Genomic DNA, 25739 nt, shown 5'->3' with positions numbered 1-25739 from the left:
AGCACACATTTTTAAGTAAATATGCATATATTGCACTGCACCTCTGAGTATGCTCTGACATAATTTTGTGAATTTCGATTAAAAATGTGCTTTACTGATGCAAACCTGGCCAAATGACTACTCACCATCTGAGCTGTACAACTGTCACTAAGACCGATTGAGGGATTTGGCTGTGGGCTTTACATGTCAATACAATAACACTGTATGCCAAACATTCTCTCTACTTCCCTCATCTGTCATGGGAATAATCTCCTTTTTCACACAATTTTGAAAATAAAAGAGATATGCTAATTTCACAAGCATGTTAATTGCTTGCAAATACCTCTAGGTATTTTTTCAAGTCAGCATGAAGTGGTGCTAAGGTACCAATTTTATTATATGGAATGAAGGAAACTTGTTACCTAATAGGTGGGAAGTTAATAACATGATGAGCTTAAGAGAATCATCTCTAATATCATCATTTCATATGCCACCATACTTTGAAGGTTCAAATTCAGTTTTAGAAAATATGCAGGTCGGGAGCCTTCCTGCTACCGTATGCAACAGTTGACAGTACTACATGCAATTCTCTGCCGGAGTGTTGGAAAGCCAGTACCAAATCTGACCCACTAAGGGAGAACCGGTGGCTGCAAGTGAAAGGTTCTCCCTTAGTAGGCTGATAAGTTCTGAGCAGAGTAAAGTCCTCTTAAATTTATCAAAAATATGTTGCCTTTTATATATGGCAGGTGATGCCTAAAAGACAAGGGAGAAAACTCCGAAGTGAAATTCTTGATGATGTTAGCAAGCCAGTAAAAGACTTCAGTTATAGTTGCTTTCAACACATACAAGAGCCTCAGAATGCATTCAACCTGATTAAAATGTCAACATAAGCAGACTACTGCTATGGACAGTGACTTACAGCTTGATGGTGGGCAGGACCATGCAGCCATAAACAAACCCCACAGGAGACAACTAATACAGATTCGGATCATCATTTCCTCACCCTCACAGGAATGTGTGAAGAACTGGTGATCTAATGAAAAGAAGGAAAAGAATGGTATGGGTACTGCAAAACACGTGGAAAGGGAACGGTGACAAAGAAATTAAGGAAACAGTATATGCTGTACTGTCATGGCAATGACAACCTGGAAGCAGTCACAGACATTCAATTAATAAATGAGATAATAATGAGGGCAACTGTGCATTTCACAAAGAAAAACTAATTCTGGCACAGATGTCTGTACCGCAAACTGGATATTGCCAGGATGATAAAAATTCATTTTCTAGGCACTCTGAAAAAGGTCATTAGTGAAGACAGAACCATAATTATACAAGGTCTGGATGCACAGGTGGTACATATAGAAAAGGACCTAAGAATATGTCGGTATGCTATTGATATGGTAGAAGAAATGTGAAGTGTGAACATCTCCTGGATTTTAGAGGAACAAGTTGGTCATAAAATATAGGAGGTTCAAGTAAAGACAGAGACAAGATACAGCTAGGACTGACATCATAGTATTGTAAGAGCTTATGTCATCATAGGTGACGACAGAAATAGATTTGTTACAGACGTTAGGGTAATAACCAGTGAGAGCCTTGACAGTGACCACCTATTAGTAGCAGACTTGAAAAACATCCACATACCAAAATCAGAGAATTGGAAAATGTTAAAATTCGTATTATTTGAACTACAACAAAATAGATAAAACAGCTAATTGTCAGAACTGGATAAATAACTCTTATACCAGTAGAGCGAAAACTGAAGAGGATGAATAAAGTAGACTACGTGACACCTTGACAAAGAAAACAATGTAAGTTAATGCAAACACAAGTGTAAAAACAAGGGAAAAGGAAATGTCTTGATGGAATGAAAGAGTGAGAACAGCAATAAAAGAAAAGAATCTTTCATAAAAAGAAAGAGTTTGAAAAAAATGAAACTGGAACTTACTAACAACGTAGCAAAGATCAGTGATCTGGAGCATATATACAAAAATTAGAACTGGAAGTTAAAAGATGAAAAGTTGCAAAAGAAAAGACCAAAATGTGGCCGATGTTCACTCAGAAACTGGAAGAGAATAGCTGAGATGATAAGAAACTGTATAGTGTCATCAAAGGTAAAAAGAAACCAGTGAATGCCATAAAGACACCTGAAAATCCACATGGAAAACTGTTTGGAAAAGAAAGTAACATCAGAGAAGCTCAAAAGGACAATTTCAACCAACTACTGGATGTATCAATTGAAGAGTACAACACAGAATCAGATATTCAAACCTACTGCAAGGAGTTTCCCATCACTTGGGCAGAAACAGAGAGAGCCTTAAAATCTATGCCTGAATGAAAATATCCAGTTGCAGATGTCGTGAATGTGGGCGTACAGTGGCTGCACAGAACATTCGGTGTAGTATGGAAAGACAACACGATGCCACCAGACTGTAGCAAGAGTGTTAGAATACTCTGTTTAAGAAAAATACTCTGTTTAAGCACACAAAATCTCACTAATTATTGAGGAATGGCCCTGCTGTCATGTGGGTTGAAAATTCTAAAAAAGCCATAGAGCAAAGACTGAGAATTATTATAAACTGTCATTGGAAGAGGAGCAGTATTGCATCAGAAGTAAGAGATAAACAATGGATTTAATTTTCAATATCTGCATGGTGACTGAAAAAAATGGGAGAAAACAAGGAATGCAACTATCCCTTGATGTAAAGAAGGCATCTGACAATGTTGCAAGAGAGAATATCAAGGAGTGCTTGAGAAGAAGGAATGTATGTGAAGGACTGGTAATGAAAAACCACATGTACAAGGACTGGGCTAGTCATGCACAAGTTAGACAGGAATAATCTTCATGGTTTCAGATCAAGCGTGGAGTTCACCGCAGCAGTTCACTGTCCACACTACTGTCCATCACTGTTACAAGTATAATAAAGAACACAAAGAAAAGTTTTGGTGAACTTAATGCAGTTGTCTTATGTGATGATGACATGATCGGGGGTGAAACAGAAGAGTGAGTTGAAACGAGACTCAATGTGCAGAAATCACAGTTCCAGGAATACAACCTCCACATCAATGAGGCAAAGACAGTGTTGATGGCAGTCACCAGAGATGAACATCCTGCAAGTGTGAAACTAGTAGACCCCCAGCTAGAGTGTATGAACAGTTTTCTGTACCTCAAACTATAATGTCCAGGGATAATTTGATTTGACAGATTAACAACAGAGTGCAAAAGGGAAACCTTTTATAGGATGACATGATTCCAGAGAAAGGAAGATCAGTGATGGTCACCAGCTACTTCATAGCAGTACTGACCTATTATTTCAAAGCATGAACCCTCACAAAGATAGAGTTATCAAGACCCCAGGCATTGGAAATTAAATTCCTTTATCTCCACCATCCAGAAGACCAAGATGGATAATTTAAGGGATGAGGGAGTGCTGAAGAAAGGTGGAATCAAGATATCCCTTTTAGACTGAATCAGCACATCCAGACTATGGTGGTACATGCATGTAATGAAGTTAGGAATCTACAAGAACAGCAAGAATAAATGTGTAAAGAGAGGTGGAAGGAAAATGTCCTTTAGGAAGACTCAGAAACTGTTGGATGTACATGATCCAGGATGACCTCACTGCCAGAGCAAGGACATGAATGATGTTCTCTGTGACATGTTATACATTAACAGAAGGAAATAGAACATTAACTGGGAAACTATAACTCTACACTGATGATAAAAAGAGTCACTAATTTTGTAATTCAAGCTGTAACAGCAATTGATAATTCGTTTGTTTCTCTACGCAATAATTTTGTTTTATAAGCAAGCAATAATATGAGCTGCTCGGGGGAACACAATGGTAAGCGCCATCGCCGTGTATTTTGCGGTAGATGGCTAATGACACAACCTGTGGGATGCACAATGCAGTAAACTTACTAGTAGTCCCAAATTCACTCAACAGACATCAGGACCGAGCTTAATGGTAAGCGCCACTGTCCGTATGTTGCGGAAACATAATGGTAAGTGACAGAGAGAATGGCGACAAGTAAAAACATCTCTGAGATTATGGCAACAGTGAACATGGCAGAAGACAAGAAATATACTTCCAATGATACTAATATCTTCGAGAGGGATCCAGAATACATTCCTAACGATTCAGATGACTCAGAGGTATGTTATTTTGTAAATATACTGTCTTTAGTACGTTTCACGAACATAATGCTAAGTGCATGTACATACCATTATGTTCCTGAAGTACGTTAATTTTGAGGTTATTTTAGAATGGCTACATCTTTTTGGCTAAGTGGTGTGTGAAACCGCATTTTTCATTTATATTGTTACATGTAATAATAATAATGGTAACAGTAATAGTAGTTTTCGTTGTTATACAGGTTAATAGTGAATCAGATCATATTGCCCAAAACAACAAACAGTGTATTGCTCCTGCAGAAACCTTTCAGGAACAAAGAAGTCGTCTCGGAAAAGGTGCTGTTGTGGCCAAAATAAGAACTCGAACATGGTACTGTTTTGGAAATATCTAATTTCAACTGGTAGATTTCGTGTGATTGAACACCACTTCCCCGTGAGCGGGCACACAATTTTGCCATCCAATAAAGATTTCGCGACAACTGAAAATTACATTCGCCTACAAGCACAAGATGTGTACAGCCCAGATCAGTGGTGCGAGATCATCAAGAAGTCGGCTAAGAAGAATCCATTGGTTGTATATAATATGAAAAGAGAGGATTTATATCAAATACAATACTCTAAAGAAGCGTTTGTCTTCAGAAAGAAGACAGTTGATAGTCGAGATGTCAATCTAAGGAAAGTATGTAGGTGGAAGGTGACCTCCGAATATCCATCATCTTTATTCATCAGCGAGACATTTTGTCATGACATTTGGTATGAAATAAGCTTCAGGAAATGTGGAAGACAAGGACCAGTTCCTATGCTTCGACTTAAATACAATGGGCAAAGGCTTATTGAAAAGAAGAAAGTTGCTGACGTCCTGTCGCTCCTAAATTACATACCTCCTGTCCACCATGGATTTATCCTGTCACTAAAGCCAACAGTTTTGGATGAAAAAGACTTTAGTAATGAGAGTGATGAATCATTTTGCAGTTTCAGTAAAGTGTTGAAGACTTACTGTAAAATTTAATATGCAATGTTCTATCACTAGGTGTTGTTAATGGTGTATGGTAATGTAATAATTTTTGTATATTTCATTTGTTTTGGTCAGTTCTGAGTTTCATTTATGTCTGTATAGTAGAAGATAGATGTTAGAATTACTACAGAATAAAAGCACTGTTCAAAAAAAATTATTCAGATTTGCAGATCAATTGAAACTTTAGATGCGCTGTATCCCGAAACTGTGATTTTGGCCCTTACCATTTTGTTCCCCCGAGCAGCTCATATATGTGGATGAAAATATTTCCTTCATGGAATGGAACTTGTATAAAGAGGGATGAGGCTTAACCTAATGGTGCATATCCTGAAATAGTGGTTAAGTTGCAGGGAGTCTGATCTACAACATCTGTGTAGTTGTATGTAAACAGGCTCACAATTTTCTTTGTTAAATGACGACTACAGAACATTGTGAATGCTCTGTCAGTATATGGATCCTTATATTGAAAACTAGTGAAGATGTTATAAAGAAGGAACATCAGTACTGATGTGACAGATGATGAAGGTGGCTGTATGCAAGAAGGAAGTTTCTTTTCTGGGGTAACAAGGAAAAGGAGAGATGTACAAAGTGAAAATAAACAGGTAGGCAACAGATATGGAAGACACAGAACATTGCAGACAATGTAGGAATGTGGAAAATTATAATGCAATCTTTGAACCCCATTCATCTTTTGTACAGTGTGTATCTATTAACATGTACCTCTCTCTTTTCCTTGAAATGTTTATTGCAAAGAGGGAGTCATACAGGTGACATGGTCATGAACATTTTGTGGAAGAGCCTCCCTGCTGGTATTTGTCGTTAATAATAAGAATGAATTTAAAATGAACTGTGAAATTCATAACCTTGATACTAGAAATAAAAATAATTTCCATGCAAACTATGCATCCTTTTCTAAGGTACAGGATGGAGTTTCATATTTTGGTGAAAAAGTTACGAATGGTTATCAGACAGGAAACTGAAAATCCCCCAGATATTTTTTTTTTTTAAAGGTATGAAAGTACCTTATGTGCAATTCTTTCTATTATTTATCTGACTGTTTGGATTTGGGGATGTAAATTCAGTTGGACAGATCACTAACTTTTCCAGTGTATAGACAAGTTTAGCATTCTTTAAAATCAGTAAAGTTACATTAATGCTTAGTATGAAGTATTAGATAAAAGTGTAAGAGGAGAGTAAGGAAATATCTTTTTAGGGGCTTCAAATTTGAATTTCTTCTGCATGTGTGTAAAGTTATGAACTGTTCTGACAGATGGTAGAGATGCAGTGAACCAGCAAAATGGTGTCTACATAAGGCACTCAATACCAGCAACATGCTGTCACTGAATTTGCAGTTGCAGAGAAAGAAACCATAGATAACACCCATAAATGCATATGTGTGTGTGGGTGTGTGTGTGTGTGTGTGTGTGTGTGTGTGTGTGTGTGTGTTTTATCAGTTTATAGGAGTACTGTTGGATGATGAGTAAATAGAGTTAGAGTGCTGGAAGTGCAGAAACTTACCCCCATGACTGGCCATATTCAATATGTAATGTCCTGACATGGTGAATTATGTGAATACCATTATTCTCGAAGACCAGTGCATCACAACTCAACAACTGGTTCTAAAGCTATTAGTGAGCATTGGAAGTGCATGTGCAGTGACTGAGACTCTTGGATATCCAATTATGTGCCCAAGATGGCTTCAATGAATGCTCACAACACACCACAAAATTCAAAGAAAAGCTATTTTACCCAAAGTGCCAGAGCAGTTTGAGACCAATGGAGAGACCTATCTGTCATGGACCATTACAGGCGACGAAACTTTGAGCTGGAAACAAAAAGATGGTCACTAGACTGGCACCACTCACATTCACAAAATTTTCAAGGCAGTCCCAATGCTAGCAAAGTCAGGATGACATTCTTTTCTGATAACAATGGTGTCATTCTTGTGGATGAGTTGTCAAAATGGTCAACTGTTAATCCAGAGGCATATGTGAAGACTGACTTTTTCAGTCTGCAAGAATGTTGAACAAAAACAAATCTTACTCCCACATGACAATGCACAGCCATACCAAGTCTCAGAACCAGGGAACAAAATGCCAACTTGAGTTGGACATCACTGCCTCAGCCACCCTATAGTCCCAACCTGGCACCCTCATGCTTTTGTCTGTTTGGAGGAGGAGTGGAACATTGGTGTTTAACATCCCAACAGAAATGAGGTCATTAGAGATAGAGCAGAAGCTCAGATCAGGGAAGGATGCAGAAGGAAAGCAACCATGCCTTTTGAAGGAATCATCCTGGTATTTGCCTTAGGCAATTTAGGGAAATCACAGAAAACCTAACACAGGATGGCAGAACTATCCTCCTGAATGCGAGTCCAGTGAGCTAACCACTGGGCCACTCCTCAACGTTTGTCTGTCTGGGCCACTTAAAGGGTTCTCTGTGTGGACACATTGAGAGGATGATGAAAGTGTAAGTCATACAGTACAAATATTGCTATGAGCACAGGACAAGAACTTTTATCAACACGAACTATGTGCTCTTACACAATGCTGGTGTAAGGCCATGGAATGTGATGGAGACTTTGTACAAAAATAGTACACACAAGAGAAATGCTGATTGATATTGTCACCAAATTTCTAATTCCTAATGTGTTCTGAGGAAAAAATTGTGGGGTGTTATTTATTGAACGACCCTCAAATTTAATTTTAGTGATGGTTTCACTGTTTCATTTTCACCTTGATGGATTTACACTTGACTCACTTGAAACACTGTGAAGGCTCAGGCTGCTAGCAGGCCTCTGACATACAGACAGTACATCTCCATTCATCCCCCTGGAGCTCTCACTTGGTTGCGATGAAGTTTCACTTGCGGTGTCCTTCGCTTCTGCAACAAAACAGGAACCTATGAGTACCTACACTATCCTGTTCACTTGTACCTTAAGCCAGTAAGACTTGTACTAACCTTTTGCTTTGCCTCTGAAGAAATTTCTAATGCGATCGAATGGAGTAGGTCTCCTCATGTGTTCTTTCATTTGACGCTGAATGCGTTCGTATTCTTCTCTCATTAGATTTAGTTGTGCCTGTTTTACAAAAGGAAATATGTTAAAATTGTTTCATTGATCCTGTCAGCATGTGAAAATACATTACAATTAAGAATGATTAAAGAATATGGAAGCAAATTAATTTTTTTTTTAATCGAATATCCCATGAACGTTGGGATATCAAGTCTACTGAAGAGAGAACAATTTTCTAACAAACTTTGTGGGTTTCCACAACAACTGATATTATGGAAATCAATTAATTATTTTATTTATTTACAGTTTTATCTTAATGTGGTAGAGTGGTGTGTGGTAGTAAAAAATACAAGTTTATGTTCACAACTTTAGATGATAATTCTTAACTTCCTCATTTCTATTTTGGGCATTGAACGTGCAGACTATGATTGTAATAGAATTTTTCTCTCTAGTAAGTTTTTTTTTGTTTTGTTGGAATACCTCTGCCTATCCTGAATGAATAACTGCCAATGAAAATAAAAAATAGCAAGCATATTCTCCCTGTCATTTCGCTCATACATGTTTCTTTCTCTCTTTTTGCACTCTTTACTCCTCCTTATCTTCATCTTTTATTTGTCTCTGCCACACCACTTTCTCTTACATGTAATACGCAGTATCCCCTAATTCACCTTTTATTCTGTTAAGCCTCTTCCCAACAATTCTTGTAGCCCCTCTTGTATTCCACCCTCAACATTTCGATTCCCCTCTTCAATCCAGTTCATTGGTCCAAATGTGCTTCTTCTCAATTTCTATCACTACCAACTGAATAAAATCATTCTATTTAGTACAAATGAAAAATCTAACATTACTCTCTGAGGTTGTTCTAGCTCTATGGCTATATTCCAAATGTCACAATTCAGTGTTTATCAAAAGACACTTTAGTTAGCATTATCCTAGCCCTCTTTTTCCTGTTCCATTCAAAAAAGATGCATGAAGAATAACTGTTGGAAACTCTATACATGAATTCAAATTTGTCTTATTTTATCGTCACAGTCATTCAGCTAGTTTCTTATTATTGCTGTGATTTTTTTGGCTTGAATAAGGAAATCAGTGAATAAATTCCACCTCTTATGTTACTGTAAATCAGACAATGAACTGATCCTATATTACTAAGGATTCCACAGTAATATTTCCACATCTTACACTTATAGAACACTTTTTTTGTGCTGAATTACATTAATATATTCTCAAAAGTAATAATACAAGTGTAAATTTTACATAAAAGTATTGTCTATTGATTACAGCCAAAAGGCTTGATATCTAACCTCTAAGAAATATTTCATTTGAACTGCTTCTTCATGCACTCACCTGCTTCTCTTTAAAAGACTGTTGCACATCATTTCTGTTTTTCCATGCTTCAACAAATTTTTCAACTTCAGAAATTGTAACTACATTGTTTTTAAAATCATTTATTATTTCAATGAGTTCATCTTGTGTTCCATAATTTAGATGGTCCTGTGACTTTTTTATGCTTGATCCTATACAAAAATAAAGATTATTAAAGCACCACTGTAAGATTCAGTACTAGACATATGGCCTAAAATTTGTAGTTCTTGTTTCTGTTCATCATCTTGATGTGCCATAACTGAAGGGTGATAATTATAGTGATAATCCACTACCTCAAATTGAAGAGAATTTAGAAGACAAATACATAAAAAGTAAGAACTGCTGTGGTGCTTCAGATATGACACAGAAGGAACTGTTTTAATAACTGGTACACTCAAGATACTCATGCTTCCATTATTAAGCAATTACTGTCCTCATTTAGTTTAACTAATGGAGACTTTACACAAAACAAGGTACAAATATGTAGCAACTAATTAACTGACAAAAAGATGATTAAAGACCTCATATTATCTGTAACCTACAGAACTCTCTCTCTCTCTCTCTCTCTCTCTCTCTCTCTCTCTCTCTCTCTCTCACACACACACACACACACACACACACACACACACACACTGCTCACATGGCTATTTCTAGTAGGCAGATACTGTACCAGGTGAGGTAGACTGTGACAAAATAGAGAGGTGGGGAGAGGAAGAAATATGACACTTGGGGGTTGGATCAATTAGCTGCACACAGGCACCAGAAAAAGAGGGTGATACTATCACCGGAAGGACAGAGAGTAGGAGAAAGATACAGGAGATATGATAGAGATGGGATGTTGCAAGAAGTGGGGGGGGGGGGGGGGGAGGAGGAGGAGGAGGAGGGGGGGGAGGAGGAGAAGGGAGGAGAGTGAAATGGGGTGAGAAGAACAGAAAGGGGGATGTGAGGAACGGCAATTGCAGGACATACACTAAAAACAGGTGGCCTGTAGAAATGAAGGATATATTTCAGGGAGAGTTCTCACATGTACAATTCAGAAAAACTAGTGGCTGGAAGAATCTATATGGCATGAGTTGTAGTTTCAGCATCAAAATTGTTCAGTTGGCCTTTGGATACAGTTTGTTAGCCATCTGGATCACTGTGTGATTGGCTTTCCCCATTTTTGTTTTCAATTCTATTTTGGAATTTTTCTTTGTCATAAAATTAGCGGACAGATTTTCCAAATACACATTCCAACAAAGTTTGTTGGCCAGGAAGTTCTCAGTCACTTGTTACGGGCTTATATTTGTACATCTATTCTAGTCAGTTCATCTACAGATGCCCACAAGCTTGATGACTGAAAGTGACATGTACTCTACAAGAAATAACAGTAAGTGTACTGCTAAGAAAAATCTAGAAAGTTTTTCAAACTACGGCAGTAACACTCAGTTCCCAATAAGGGTGTACAGTCTTTTATTGTTTCTTCATTTTGCTGTCTCAGATGACTACACATTTGAGTTAATGGAGACTAACTCCATATGTATTTGTTCATTTTCAAACAATTACCCAATTCATTCCTATGTGATTAATGAAATAATTTCATTGCTTAACATTTATATATTTTGAGCAGTTCTCAGCTGTTCACATTTGAACATTGTGTGTCCTTGATGTTACTACCTGCTACAAACAGAGTCACCTATTAGTGAAATGTGGTTAGCAGTATGTCGGCACAATTTTGGAAATCCACAAGGATGTATAGCATCAAGTAATGTGACAATAGAAGAATTTAGTATAAGATAACAAGATTCCAAACTGGTACTGACTGCTTCTACTGAAGCCGGCCAGACTTGAAACCTTATGTGCTAGCCTTCATTATTGACTTCCATTCCTAGCTAACTGGACATATCTTACAATTTTTTTTAGGAAAGGGGGGAGGAGGATGTTATATGTACCCTTTCTGTTGCACTTCTAGTACCTTGTCATTCCTTTCTCTCTCATTAGTTTACTATGGACATTACATTAACCAGTAACTTCTCATCTTCTTTGTCTTTTTTCATTGCCATGATGGAATAACTTCTTCATTTCTTATATGAAAAACTGCAGTATGTGTTCAATTTTTTAGCAAACTTCACAATTAAAAATTTGAAACTTTAAACAATTTTGTAATTACCTATACTTAATTTATCTTCTGACCCATTCATTTGATCCAAGTGGTGAGAACTTGTAGTTTCACAGTTGATGGGTGAAGGAGACCTGTTGTAATGCCTTGCTGGAGAACTGGTTGTACTCAGATTGTTGATTAAAGGATACAGTGCACTATGATTTGGTGAACCTGAAAATAAATAAAATTAAATGACAATGAGATGAAAAAACTAATTTCACCACTAGTATCAGTTGAAAGAATTTGATTGTAACAGTTTATGCAGTTCATGAAATAGTTTCAAACCCTCTATTAATATTTGTTTGCGAAAACTAAGTTTGTTTTAGCTTTCTACTATCCTTAACAAGTTTTAAATTATCTTTTCCTTTTTGTCAATCATATTCATCTCACAATAATGTTATTTTTTCAAACCTACTCTTTGATTCTACATTACACAAGTAAGAACCTCACAGAAACTTTAAGCATGTATTGGAAGCCACCATTCCTTCATTTCCTCTCTCTCTCTCTCTCTCTCTCTATCAATCTCTCTCTGCCCAGTATTTGCTAAAGCTGTTGCACCTTTCACTTTGGCCAGAGACTTCTTGTTCCATATCCTATGTCTAATTTACTCATTATGCTCTGACCCAGAAGGTCATTTCTAATAACCTCATTGTCAATTTGGGATTATTTTACAGCACCTTCAACAATTTAGTAGAAATATCAAAATGGAAAATCAAAGAAGTCAGGCTCATATTAAAAGTCATGTAAGGAAATGTTGTAGTTTGTCACTGCTGCTATTTAAATTTTAAAACAGAGGGCCAACAAAAGAAGCAAATTCTTTTGGAATTACGTTAAGGTTTATATTAACTAGTAAATGGAATGGTCTGTTTACTGAGCACAGAATTTTGGTTCACGGATGTTAGTTATGTATGTTCCATTAATCTAATCTGTTATTTTTCCCAACCTAAGGTCAGATGATTTCCTCTAACAATGCAGAGAATATTTTCTATGATACAGAATCACCTCCTCTGACTGCTCTTTCAATTATGAATTTACCTTTAACCTGATAAGATATAATGTAAGCAGTAGCATTGGTGTACATATTTGCCAGTGTGCTAAAACAAGCTGAATAAATGTTGTGTTTCTGAATGGACATAGCACAGTCTGTTAAAAACAACAATGTGTTGTGATGCAGAAGTCTTTCACAACTTGGTTTTTATTAAAATATTGTAACACAGAGTGCCAGCCACGACACAGACAAAGGATATGAGCCACAGCTTGCCGTCGCCCCTGCTTGTCAGTAACCCTCAGCAGCAGCAACAGGACTACCATCACACAGTTCTGGGTGTCAATGCCCCGTAACCTGCCCCTGAGAAGCCACTTCTGCTGTACTGACTTCCACATCATCAACTTGCTGTTGATTACCATACATCCAAACCATTGTCCTCTTCCACATAATTCACAGCAACACACGAAGGTAGCCCTTCCACAAATTCAGTGCTGAGAATCAGCATTTAAACACCGGCCCAGCCAAGTACATCACGTTTGGCGTGGCAGAGCCATGCCTAGCTCCTGTCATGTGTCAGCCATCATGCAGCCCTGGAGTCTTCACCATGAACTCAGGGACCACCAGGCTGTGACCTATGCACTTCTCCTGACTGCCAAAACATGGAGCTTGCTGTTGCATAAAACTGAATGATTTCCATTAAATATCTTATGGTCTGTCTAATACGATTTTGAGATTCCTTCAATGTCTGTAGCACTGTTTTTAAATTTCTTATTTACAAAAAAGCTTACACCTGAAATTCCTTCCTGCTCTGTGAGTCCGTAATAACCATATGACCTGATTTTAATTCTATTTGGTCTTCACTTTTTTGCAGTACTTCCAACAATTCCACTATGTATCACTTGATGTTATTCAACTCCTCTTCCAACTCCTATAACCTGTCTTTTGACTGTAAAGTTCTAAATTTTATTGTCCTTAACAAAATGTAGTAGATGCAAATGGGCTTCTAAGTTCCATGCTACTGTTTCTTTAGCCAAATTTCTGAAGCAAGGTGTGAGTGTAGAAGTAGATGTACATGCCCAATGGCCTACAGCCACTCCCAAGTTCCTTCAGCCCCATTTTAAATATTCTTGTAGCCAGACAGGACTACTGGCATCCCAGGAACTCACATGTGGCATATCTTCAACACTGTAATAATGGCAACTAGCCTGTCAGGGTTTGAAAAGCTTGATCTGACATGGCAGCTGTACCACCAACATTATATGCATTTCAACAGCTACCATCCTATCCACACCAAAAAATCCCTCCCATACTACTTGGCCACTTGGAGACGGTGTATCTGTAGTGACAAGAACTCTCTTGCCCAGTATGCTAAAGGTCTCACAAATGCCTTCACCAACAAGCACTATCCCCCAAGCCTTCTTGTCAGCAAACAAGTTCTCCCTTGCCATATATGCACATGCCCCCACCTTCCCACCACACTCAAGAACCAACTACAAAGGAGTGCTCTCTTCATTACCCATTAACACCTCAGATTGGAACAGCTGAACCACAGCCTTCACCAGGGCCTTGGTCATGTATCACCATGCCCTGAAATGAGAGATATCCTACCACTGATCCTTCCCACACTTCCTAAAGTAGTGTTCTGTTGCCCACATCATCCTAGTCGATCCTTATGCCAACACCAACGTTTAACACAGGGATCATATCCCTGTGAAAGATCCATGTGCAACACTGTCCAGTCTACCCACCCAGCACTTCCTGTTCCAGTCCTGACACAGGCTTATCCTACACCATCACACGCTGGGCCACCTGTGAAAGCAGCCATGTCATATACCAGCTCTGCTGCAATCATTGCACAGCTTTTTATATTGGTATGACTACCAGGCAGCTGTCCACCAGGACAAATGGCCACCACCAAAATGTAGCCAAGAGCAAAGTGGACCATCCTGTGGCATAACATACAGCTGAGCATAACATGCTTGATTTCAATGGCCGCTTTACTGCCCAAGCCATCTGGATTCTCCCCTACTCCACCAGCTCTCTGAACTGTGCAGATGGGAGATATCCTTACAACACATTCTCCCCTCCTGGAATCATCCTGGTCTCAGCCTACAGTAATCTACTGTTCTCACAGCCTCCGATCAACAGTTTCTGCCCCTCTGTTCTATCACCTCTTCCCATTTCACATCCCCTTACTCTCATTTTGCACTGCTCTCTATTAAAACACCCACCCATCTTTTTCCCTTCTCTGCTCCTCTCCTTTTCAGCTAACATACTTTTAATGCAAACAAAAGCTAAATTTCCAGAGAGAAGCAAAACTGTTGGTGGAAGGAAAGAAACAAAATAAAATAATCAGAGAGAGAAAGAAAAGAGTGACTCGTTATCACACTGACTCCCCCTACATAAGTGAATGCAATTAGACACTGTCTGTGAGGTTTCTCACTTTTTTTAATCTTTCTGCTTACACATGGTGGTTACTTTTGTATTCACATTCAATTCCAATGGCTTCAGCTGACATTACCAGGATATCCTCGAGAAACTATTTTATATTAATAATTTTCAGAAACAAATTATAACTGAGAGAATTCTTTAGTATACAGTTACAAAGAAATTGAATGCCTTCTTAAGACAGAATGAAGGAAATTTTATGCAGTTATTTACAATTTTAAAAAAGCACTCTGTATTTGTTAAACATAATGAAAAAAAAGTAAGTTTAATTAATTCCAGAAAGTAATCTCATAGACAGTGAATATATATGTATACTCTATGATTTCATGAGCAACTACCAGAGTAAAAAAATGATTTGCCTTCTAATTTCATAACATGCTGATCAGAATACACCCATTAAATGACACACATTTTTTTTCATATACTGTTCGTTTAGTCAAACTGTCAACCTCCATTTCATAGCTTTCACAAACACAAACTTTATTACTGAACTTTTAACATTTTCTCTGATTAAATGCAGATGGATAGTTATATTTCACTCTCAGATGATAGCAGTCTGTGGATCACTGCTTTATTACATTTTTATTGTTGTAGTGTATGACTAGTGGATTATTTCCTCAATGACTGAGCTCAGTCTGTAGCAGTTGAATCCACTGAGCTTACTGAAATGCTGACACCACACTCATGTATTCTGCCTCCAAAACAGGGAGCACAACAGTCTCCTGTCTGCAAGAATTCCATTTGATACTACCTGTCTGGAAAATAGAAATATATCAAGTACATGGTCTCCTATCTACAGGATTATTGGCCAGTGTGTGCATCACAATATACAGTTATTTCTGCAAAGCCTTCTTCAGTAAAACGTAGCTGCAGATTCTTGGTTCACTGAAGATACCTTAAAATTTGTTTAACACCAAGCCAGTGTTGGTTTTGTGAATCACTGCAGGAAATGTCAGGTCTTGTCCCTTTCCACCAATCACTTTGGCAGGTGGTTCTAATAATAATATAGGCATTTGTCAGTGTTGCATCTGCCCAGAATTGTTTGTGTAAACAAGCATCAACTAACATACACTTGGTACAGAGCAGGTGTCTGATCCTTAATGCAAGTTTCGTTCATGAAGTTTTTGAATTCGTTGTTGCGGTGCTCCTTACAATTATTCGAGCAAATATTTTTTTCCCCTCTTCATTTATTTTACACTAGGCTTTGTAACCCTTGAAAGCTCAAAATAAACTGAACTTATCTCTGAGAAAGTTTACATACACATAGAAAATCACATGTGAAATGCCAACTCACTATGCATCAACCCACACCACTTGTAATAGGAAAGAACCACAACTTTTTTATGGTAAGTGGCTCCAGAGAAATGTTACATCAATCATGTAAAACATCGTTCTAGAAAGAAAACTTCAATAGTAAAAGTGAAGGGGGCTGTTCAAGGGAAGATGAGTTGGAAACTATACATAAATGTAAGTCTTCATTCCTAATGCACTGGAACATAAAAGGCCTAAATGCAACAATCCTCATGATAAAACCACAAAAATTGACGAGCTGCAAATCATTCTTTCACAAGGAAGAAATATCAGAGTCATTTGCCTAAACAAACACTGGCTCACGAAAGATTCAATCACAGTTTTAAATAAGTTAAACTATGTCAAAGCATATAAAAAACTATTTAAGAAGGTTGCAAAATCAGCAAAGGAAATGGCAAATACTAAATTCATTAAAAAACACACAAATAAATCCAAGGCAGTATGGACAGTAGTCAAATCTGAACTTGGAATCAAACCTAGCAACCAGGAAATCTCTAAAATAAAGGTACAAGATAAAATAATTGTACATCCTGCTCAGATATCAGAAAATTTTAATAAATTCTTCATAAATGTAGCAAAATATGATGTCTATGTAGACTCTTATCAAGATAAGGTACATCTGTTTGGCTCAAGTCAGAGCAAGAAAGAGGGCCTAATTAAATTTTACAAAGTAACAATAAAAGATGTAGAAAAAACTATACTACGCCTAAAAAATAAAAATTCTGTGGGATCTGATGAAATACCTGCCAAAGTCATTACAGCAGCTACACAAAATAATTAATCAATCACTTGAAGGGTACTTTCCAGAATTTCTAAAGTATGCAGAAGTCAAACCAGTATTTAAGAAAGGCTCCAAAGATGATATGGTAAATTACCATCCAATTTCCCTTCTTCCTGTGTTTTCTAAGATACTTGAAATGATTGTTGCAATTCAAATTCAAAATTTCTCCCACAAATACAATGTAATCTCAAAAAATCAATTTGTATTCTGTAAAGGCAAAAGTACAATTCATGCAATCAATGAATTTGTGACTAAGTTAGTTCCACTTTGGACAAGTCACAAAAAGCTGCGGGAATCTTCTGTGACTTATCCAAAGCATTTGACTGCGTGAATCGCTCCTTACTATTATATAAAATGAAAAAATATGGAATTATGGGTAGTTCCTTACAGTGGTGTAAGTCGTATCTAATGGAGAGAAAGCAAAGGGTTGTCATAACATGAAGCAAAGGGAAATACTACTTGGAATGGAGAACCATCTCACAGGGAGTATCACAAGGCTCAATTCTGGGCCCAATTCTCTTTCTTTTTTATGTAAATGACATACCCATAAATACAAATTATCATTCAGTTTTATTTTCTGATGACACGTCAGTACTGGTACAAAATAAAAACACAGAAGAAATTCCTGAAAATGCCATAGAAATGCTACAGAACCTAGATGTTTGGTTCCATCTAAATGGCCTAAAGCTAAATATTTCAAAAACACAACCGATGCAATTTAAGACAAAACAGTCTCGAATAAATGATATTCACATTATGCACAGAAGCCAGGAGCTAAATGAAGCAGAGCATGTTACATTCATAGGAATGCAATTGGACAGAAACCAATCATGGTCCTCACACATAGAATATCTAAAAAAAATAAACTAAACAGCCTGGCATTTGCGTTGGTGTCCATCTTAGCCAATGTCACTAGTATAGACACAAATAAGTAGTATACCATGGTTACTTTGAGTCAGTAGTGAGACACGGTATTGTCTTCTGGGGGAATGCTAGCAACATGACAAAAATATTAACTTTGCAGAAAAAAATTATCAGAAACATATGCAGTGCAAAGCCAAGAGAATCTTGTCAGCCATTATTAAGATATCTTAAGATAATAAGCATTCCCTCATTGTATCTGTATGAAATAATTCTTTTCGCAAGTAATAACCCTAAACTCTTTTTGTCAAATAATTTCCAGCATAGTTCTGAAACTAAAAACAAAGAAAGCTTCATGCTGCCTACAGAAAGGCTTAATCTTTTTGCACAGACTCCACAATATATGGGAATGAAAGTATACAATAAACTGAAAGACACAAATTTTAGAAAGGTCCAAACTGAGGCAGTAAAAAGAGAATTGTATAGCACCCTGGTGCAGAAATGTTATTACTCTGTTGATGAATTTTTTAATGATCTGACCATCTGAGCTGGATAAAAACAATAATAATAAATAATATTCAGATTTTATTGTGATTATACAAAATATTGTATTTCATGTATAATTTATCATAGTTATAAGCTGACGAGTCTCCTGTACATACAATCAATGATTTAACTTGTACGTAATGGGACAATAAAATTCTGATTCTACGATAATAATCTATGAAAACAAAGAAATATTTCATTCTCCCTGTGATGAAGACTCCATGTGACCACATCTGTCAATGTGAATCAACTGCATTGGTTGTAAAGCTCTTGAACGAATATGATTGAGTGGCAGTCTGGTTTGCTTCACTTGGAGACATGTGATGAATGGGCTAGGTTCTTTGCTACTTGCAGAAGACAAGCTTATAGCCTTAGTACACTCTGATAGGTTATTTACACCTTTAGAATTCAAATACATCATGTGCAATGAAACAGTATAATGCCACTTAAATTATGAGGAGATGTTATATTAAAGTCATTTCTGTGTGTGTATTTAATCCATACAGGTTACTTATAAATGCTGCTGAACACAAACATACCCTCCCTCTTGTGTATGTCACAACCATTATGCCTAAAATTTAGTTGGTGTCCATTTTTAACCATCACAGTAACTACAGAAGACAAGCATCAAGCTTTGATTAGTTAGTTAGTTTCATGTTCCATAGATCAATTCGCATGATAAATCACAATGTTGTAGAATGAATCATTTTATTATCAGATCCAAAATTAATTTGTGAACATGGGTACATGTTGAAAACTTGTAAGCGGTGCCCCAATCCCCCTCCCCCTGCCACTCCCTGATGTGAGTTAGTAATCCTACCCACGGCTTTTTACTCATTACAAAAGGAGTTGTCAAGAGGAAACTTTTTCAGTTTGTTTTTAGATTTTACTTTGATGCCTGTAATATTTTATATCCCCAGGTAACAGAACAGCATTGTGCACCCCTTTTTGTGCTAAAGACAACTGTAATGTGGCATAGTGAATGTCAGTTTATCTTCTGGTACTGCAGTTATGTACATCACTGTTCTTTTTGAACTGTATTTGATTATTTACACCGAACTTCATGTGGGAATAAATATACTGTGGAACAGTAGTCAGAATGGCCAGCTCCTTAAACAGATGCCTACCAGTAAGCATCACATATTATTCTTACAGAACATTTTTTAACAACAAAGATTTTCTTTCTTAAAGATCAGTTACCCCACAACGTTATTCCAAATAACATAACTGAATGAAAATAACCAAAACATGTCAACTTTCTTATTTGTCTTCCCCCAAAATTTGATATGATTCTAAGTACAACTGTGGCTGAACTAAGTTTTTTTTAGAATTTCAAAATGTAATTTTTCCAGTATAAATTCTCATCAATATGGGCACACAACATTTTTTTTCCACCCTATTTTTTATTTCCTCACTATGTGTTATACCTATCATTGGTGTAGTATCCCTCCCCCTTCGCCTAGATGTGCAGAACTGAATATGTTATCTCTTTTTAAAATTGAGAGTTAGACCATTTGCAGGAAACCAGTCACCGACACTTTTAAGAACCTTGTTTACCATTTCTCCTGTTTCTGTTCATATGCTTGGATTGGTTGCAATACTAGTGTCATCTCCAAAAAGAACTAATTCTGCTTGTTTTGTATTAGACAGAAGATTGTTTACATATGTTAAGAAGATAGTGGACCTAAGACTGAGCCTGAGGAACCTTATACATGATTTCTCCCCAGTCGGAATAAGGTCCCTTTTGTATATTTTTGCCTTTTTTGGTTAAATATGACATCCATTGGGTGGCTTCAGCATCATTCCCATAAAAGTTCAGTTTATCTAGGGGAATATTGTGATTCACACAGTGAAATGCCTTAGATGTGTTGCAGAAAATACCAAGTGGTACTATGCATTACATACTTCAGGTAAGACCAAGCTTATTGTATGGGAATAAAACTTTAGTCCTCTATTGGAAATACCATCAAAACCAGAAAAATTTTACTCTTGAGAGTATAAATGATTTTCTTAGTTTCAAAAGGAGAAGTTGGTGATATATTCATAAGATAGAATTTTACGAGAGCTACTTTTTCAAAATACTGCTCTGATTTTTCTGTTGAACTGTTTGTCCCTACAATTTCTACTATAATTCAGAAATGATTATTAAATATATTTGCTACCTGTGATTCACCATTCATAGACCTTCCATTCAATTCAATAGAGATATCCAAGTTTGTTCTCCAAATTACTAATTTCTGACATTATGTGCATTATCCTTAATTTTTTAACAGCCTTTTTATAGTGTGCATACAACACATCTCTTACCTGAATTATTCTGTTTCCATCACCATTCGATATCAGACTGACATTTCCTAGACTTTCTACAGGAAGCAATGTCTTGCTGGCAACAGTATCACAGGTACTGATGGGTTTACATACATCATATATCCAGTTGCATTGCTTTGCCATGTGCTAGAGACATTTGAGACTCATATCACATGTCTGAATTCATTGAATTTGAACAAGCCATAAAGCCTTTGATAAATATTTTATCTTCTGGAGATTAATTTGTCTTTTACTTCTGTTTGATTGTCTGGAAATGTGGCTGTATTTGTTACAACTGAAGTACCATGACTCCTTATTACCTTTTCATGTGTTTTGTTTGTGCACCTGTTTTCCTAGAACAGGCCATTTTCCCATGAAAAGAGCAGGTCTCTCCATGTCTTTTACTTATTACAAAAGCTTTTTTTTTTTTTTTTTTTTTTTTTTTTTGTACATTCTACACGGAACCATATTCCTGAGATTTTAATCCCATCATAATTAGATTGTATGTTTCAGGATTACTGGCCAATGTGACTGTTGCCACTTATCACTGGCATAAAATTTAATATTTCTTAATTTATGAGCAGATGACACAATTTTGTTCATGTAATCTTCAACACTTTTGCATTATTCGAAACCAGTGGTAATGAGGCCCTTCAGAAATGCCTGTCATCTGTTTAAACCATTGTCATCAAAAGCTTGTTCCAATTTCTTCCAGATCTGCTTAACAGTAGGTGCATGTCATATGTGCATGTAACTGATTAGATCCTATAACAAAATCAACTTCAAAGTTACCATAACTTCTTTCTTTGGATTAGCATTGATACCACACACACAGTCTCGAAGTTTGTCATGTTCTAAGTTAACTTGTACTGAGAACTTTCAACTTGCATAACTATCATGTCTGGTGAGTTCCTCAACATGGAATTGGTTTTGACTGGAACTTTACATCTCTTTGTTTTAAATACAGGGAAAAATAAAGAGTGACAGTCAATATATGCAATAAATGAAGTTATGTTGTTTGCACAAATTCAAAAGACTTTTCACTGATCTTTTAATCACTTATTGCATCAGTAACTGCAGAACACAAGCAACCACCCTCTGCTACCATGAAGGAAATTTTGTGTTGTTATTTGCAATACAGCAAAAGCCTTCTTCAACTTTAAGCTCAACAACATAAAAACTGTAACTCCAAAGATCATACACAATTCAGAATGTATCTCCCAGTCAATTAACATTTATATACATTCTTTGATTTCATGAGCAACTCCAAGAGTATATAACAATTTGCGTTCCAATATCTAACACAGAGCATATATTTGTTTGTATTACCTGTCCTTGACTTATCCTCTGAACCATTCATCTGATCCAAATGATGTACACTTGTATTTTCACTACTCATAGGTGAAGGAGATTGGTTGTGAGTCGTAGTGGGTGAAACAGTAAGTTCTTGACTATTTTTTAGATGAATACTGTTTGGTGAACCTGTAAACAGTAAAGTAGGTCATGCAATACTACATTATTGCACACAAGTACATGTGAGAAGGCTTCAACTCAAAACATCAATGGCACATTTAAGGTCAAATAAGAAGCTCATGGTAAAAAGAGATATGCTGTATCATACCATGTGAAGTATAAAGGACTTCCACACAGAGCCTCTCAGAAGATTAACTACATAATTTGACAAGCACCATCTAATGATCTTTTTATTACTTCATGGAATCTGGTTTATGAAATTTTGTAAAGAATTTTATGCAAAATCCTATTTTTAACATCTTTTCCAAATAAATCACTCTCATGCTTTCATTTCTTACATACCTCCTGGTCTGTAATTTCAAAGCTGTTTTTTAAGAATTCTCCTTCACTCACAATAGTTTATCAATATCTTACACTTTATTTCATTTCCTCTTTCACTTACATGAAAGTTGTGGTGCATCTTCCTAATTATTTTACTGACACTGTTTACAGAACCTAATTTTCCTTTAGTAAGATCATAATCTGCAGACTTTTTTTTATATGTAAAGGTGAAAGTTAAAGCACTGATACCTAACACAGATGTTTGATATTATCTGGCTATTCTGGGCACAACCAGTATCAGTGTTCACCCAATAGAATCTCTATTTAGGATAACATACTGTGATGTAAAACATCAGTATATCTAATGACTCTGATCTGTTGTTTTCAATGTGTTATTTCAAATATACATGCTTTTAAAATCTACTCTAGTAGATGGGAAAAAGTCAATTCTGGTCTTCAATATATGCTGCAGAATTAAGCAAGGAATTTATATTTCTCATGTAATTATTTTTTTCTCTCTTACAGAATTATCTTCTGGTAATATTGCCAATGTAAATAAAGTATCCATTGAGGAAAAACAAGCAAAAAGAATATTGTGAACATTAGTTTTGTAGTGACTTCTCCAATGATCTAAGCATTCTTACAGTCATTTCCTCATGATTTTACTCCTGAATGGTGTTTTCTGCTAATAATAAATGCAACTTTCCTTATAAATGTGATTCACACATCCACAGTACAAGACACAAGAATACTTTTCCTGAAGAATTTGCCTCCTGGTCTAGGGCACTCAACAATTTCTGTATTTTGTTGCAAAGACTTTAATAAGTTTCCATCGCACATAAACTAAGAAATTGACATAGTAAAAACTCAAAAGAAAATTTAAAGCATGTCTTAATAGCCACTCCTGTAAATTATCTCATTGTCTAGATTCAGTGACTGAAAACTCATGTTAGGTGTAAGGTAAGTAGCACTGTTGATTGTTAACAGGCCTTTACTCCTGCAAATTTATGTCACCTTTGTTTGATGAACAGGAATGTGATGATCAAAACATTAAGTTTGGTGTAGACTACATAATAGTTGATGTAACTGATGAAGCAGTAGGTTTTTAAAAAGTAGTGGCTTTCAAGCTAATTTTATTGTGCTAAAGTAAACTTATATCTACAACTACATACATACATACATACATATATACATAGCAAACCACTGTGCAAAGCATGGCAGAGTACTTAGCACATATTAGGGTTTCTTCCCATTCCAATCACATATGGAGTGTGGGAAGAATGACAAGTTACGTGCCTCTGTGTGTGATGCAATTGGTCTAATTTAGTATTCACATCCCATATAGCAGCAACATGCAGGGGGGCTGAATAATATCTCTAGATTCTTCATTTAAGTCGGCTTTCTCCGGATAATCTGCATTTATGTTCAAGAATCTGCAGATTCAGATCCATCAACATTTCTGTGACTCTCACATTGGTAAAAAGAACCTGTGACCAATGTGTGCTGCCCTTCTTCGTATGTGTTCAATATCCCTTGTTATTCCTATCAGATATGGGTCCCACACATGAACAATATTCTAAAATGGGACATACAAGTGATTTTTAAGCAGTCTCCTTTGTACACTAACTGCATTTTCCCAGCACCCTGCAGATGACCCAAGTCTGACACCTGCCTTAACCATGGCCCTGTGATTATTCCACTTCAAATCCCAACAAATCATTACACCCATGTGTCTGTATAAGTTGATTGATTTTAAGTATGATGCACTAATAGTGTAGTCATAGGATACTAATATTTTTTGTTTTGGTAAGTGCACAGTTTCACATTTCTGTGTATTTAAAGCAAAGTGCCAATCTCTGCTCCACTTTGAAATTTTATCAAGCTCTCATTGAATACTTTTGCAGCTTTTTTCAGAGAGTAGCAGTACTTCAGTGAAGATAACGGGGTCATTATTACTACTGCTTACCAGGTCATAATACACACCATCAATAACTAGGGCCCCAGCACACATCCCTGGGTCATGCCTTAACTTCCTTCCACTTCAATAACTCCTTAACCAATCCACTAACTTTGTTTGGTACCCCTGAAGAGCAGTAGTAATAGCTTGTTGCTAATATAGTGTACAGATTTAGCTTCTAACAGCTGTTTCTTTTATTAACGTTTAACCTGATTTATTCTACATACCTCACTTTGTGGTAGGATTGAGGGAAACAATAAATGAATGGATGGCTGTACAGATTAATGAATGAATGAATGTGCTGTATGTTGCAGTAATTTTCAGTTTCTATAAATGAAGAGTAGTGTCCTGTCATTCAGTTTCTCAAGATGAAATATTCACAGAATCGTTAATAATCACAATGGCTATGATTTTAATCAAATTGCATATTTAACAGTAAACACTACAGTGATTTTAACAAAATTGTAAACATTGTTTAACATCAGAATTCTTTTGTATATCTTTGTATACTACTAGTACAATACATTTGTACCAATTCCTATTTTCAACCTTGAGTGAGAAGCACAAATGAAAACAGGGTAAAATATCTTGAGTTTAACTTTGCTGTTATTCAGCATTTCAAAACCAATGTTGTGAACAAACTGCATTGCATGCTATATTTGTGTTACTGCCAACTACAATTAAAAACCAGAAATGTTTTAAGGGTGTTTAAGACACTATTATGGAATTCCATTATAGTTATCACACAATGACCTTCTGTCACCAGGCGTCATTATCTTATAGTGATAAACACTGAAAGTATGGTATATCTACTGTTTTTTTTACAATAACTTTAAAGGCAAATTGTAAAAACCACTTGAGTCCCTGCCAGTATAGTTCACAATTCCTTATCCATAATTTCCAAACCACCAATTCCTTTTTATAAACTACTTTGTCCTTTGCTTCAAATATTTAATTTCTTTCCTTTTACTTTGACTGTCACTGATGGCAGCTTGAGTTTTAGGAACATAAAATATCTGGATTTTTATGTGATTAAACAAATTTATGTGATGTATTGGGTTCAATACGGGTCTCCCCAAATAATAAATAAAGTAATTAG

At 36.4% G+C, this 25739-nt stretch overlaps 1 protein-coding gene across 4 annotated transcripts in view; it reads right to left on the bottom strand.

Moving 5' to 3' along the window:
• LOC124776050 (phosphoinositide 3-kinase adapter protein 1) overlaps nt 1-25739 on the bottom strand; it is a 481175-nt gene that overhangs the window by 8417 nt on the left and 447019 nt on the right. For all 4 annotated transcript variants that reach the window (XM_047250893.1, XM_047250892.1, XM_047250890.1 and 1 more), the window contains exons 11-15: nt 22219-22371; nt 11657-11818; nt 9490-9659; nt 8091-8208; nt 7890-8012 (exon numbers count right to left, since the gene is read on the bottom strand). In XM_047250893.1, coding sequence (XP_047106849.1) covers nt 7890-8012; nt 8091-8208; nt 9490-9659; nt 11657-11818; nt 22219-22371 — 726 coding nt within the window. The remainder of the gene's footprint in view (nt 1-7889; nt 8013-8090; nt 8209-9489; nt 9660-11656; nt 11819-22218; nt 22372-25739) is intronic.

This window comes from Schistocerca piceifrons, chromosome 2 (assembly GCF_021461385.2).
Source record: "Schistocerca piceifrons isolate TAMUIC-IGC-003096 chromosome 2, iqSchPice1.1, whole genome shotgun sequence".
NCBI lineage: Eukaryota > Metazoa > Arthropoda > Insecta > Orthoptera > Acrididae > Schistocerca > Schistocerca piceifrons.
Note: the sequence above shows the minus strand (reverse complement) of the source record. Positions and strands in the feature narration are given on the sequence as shown.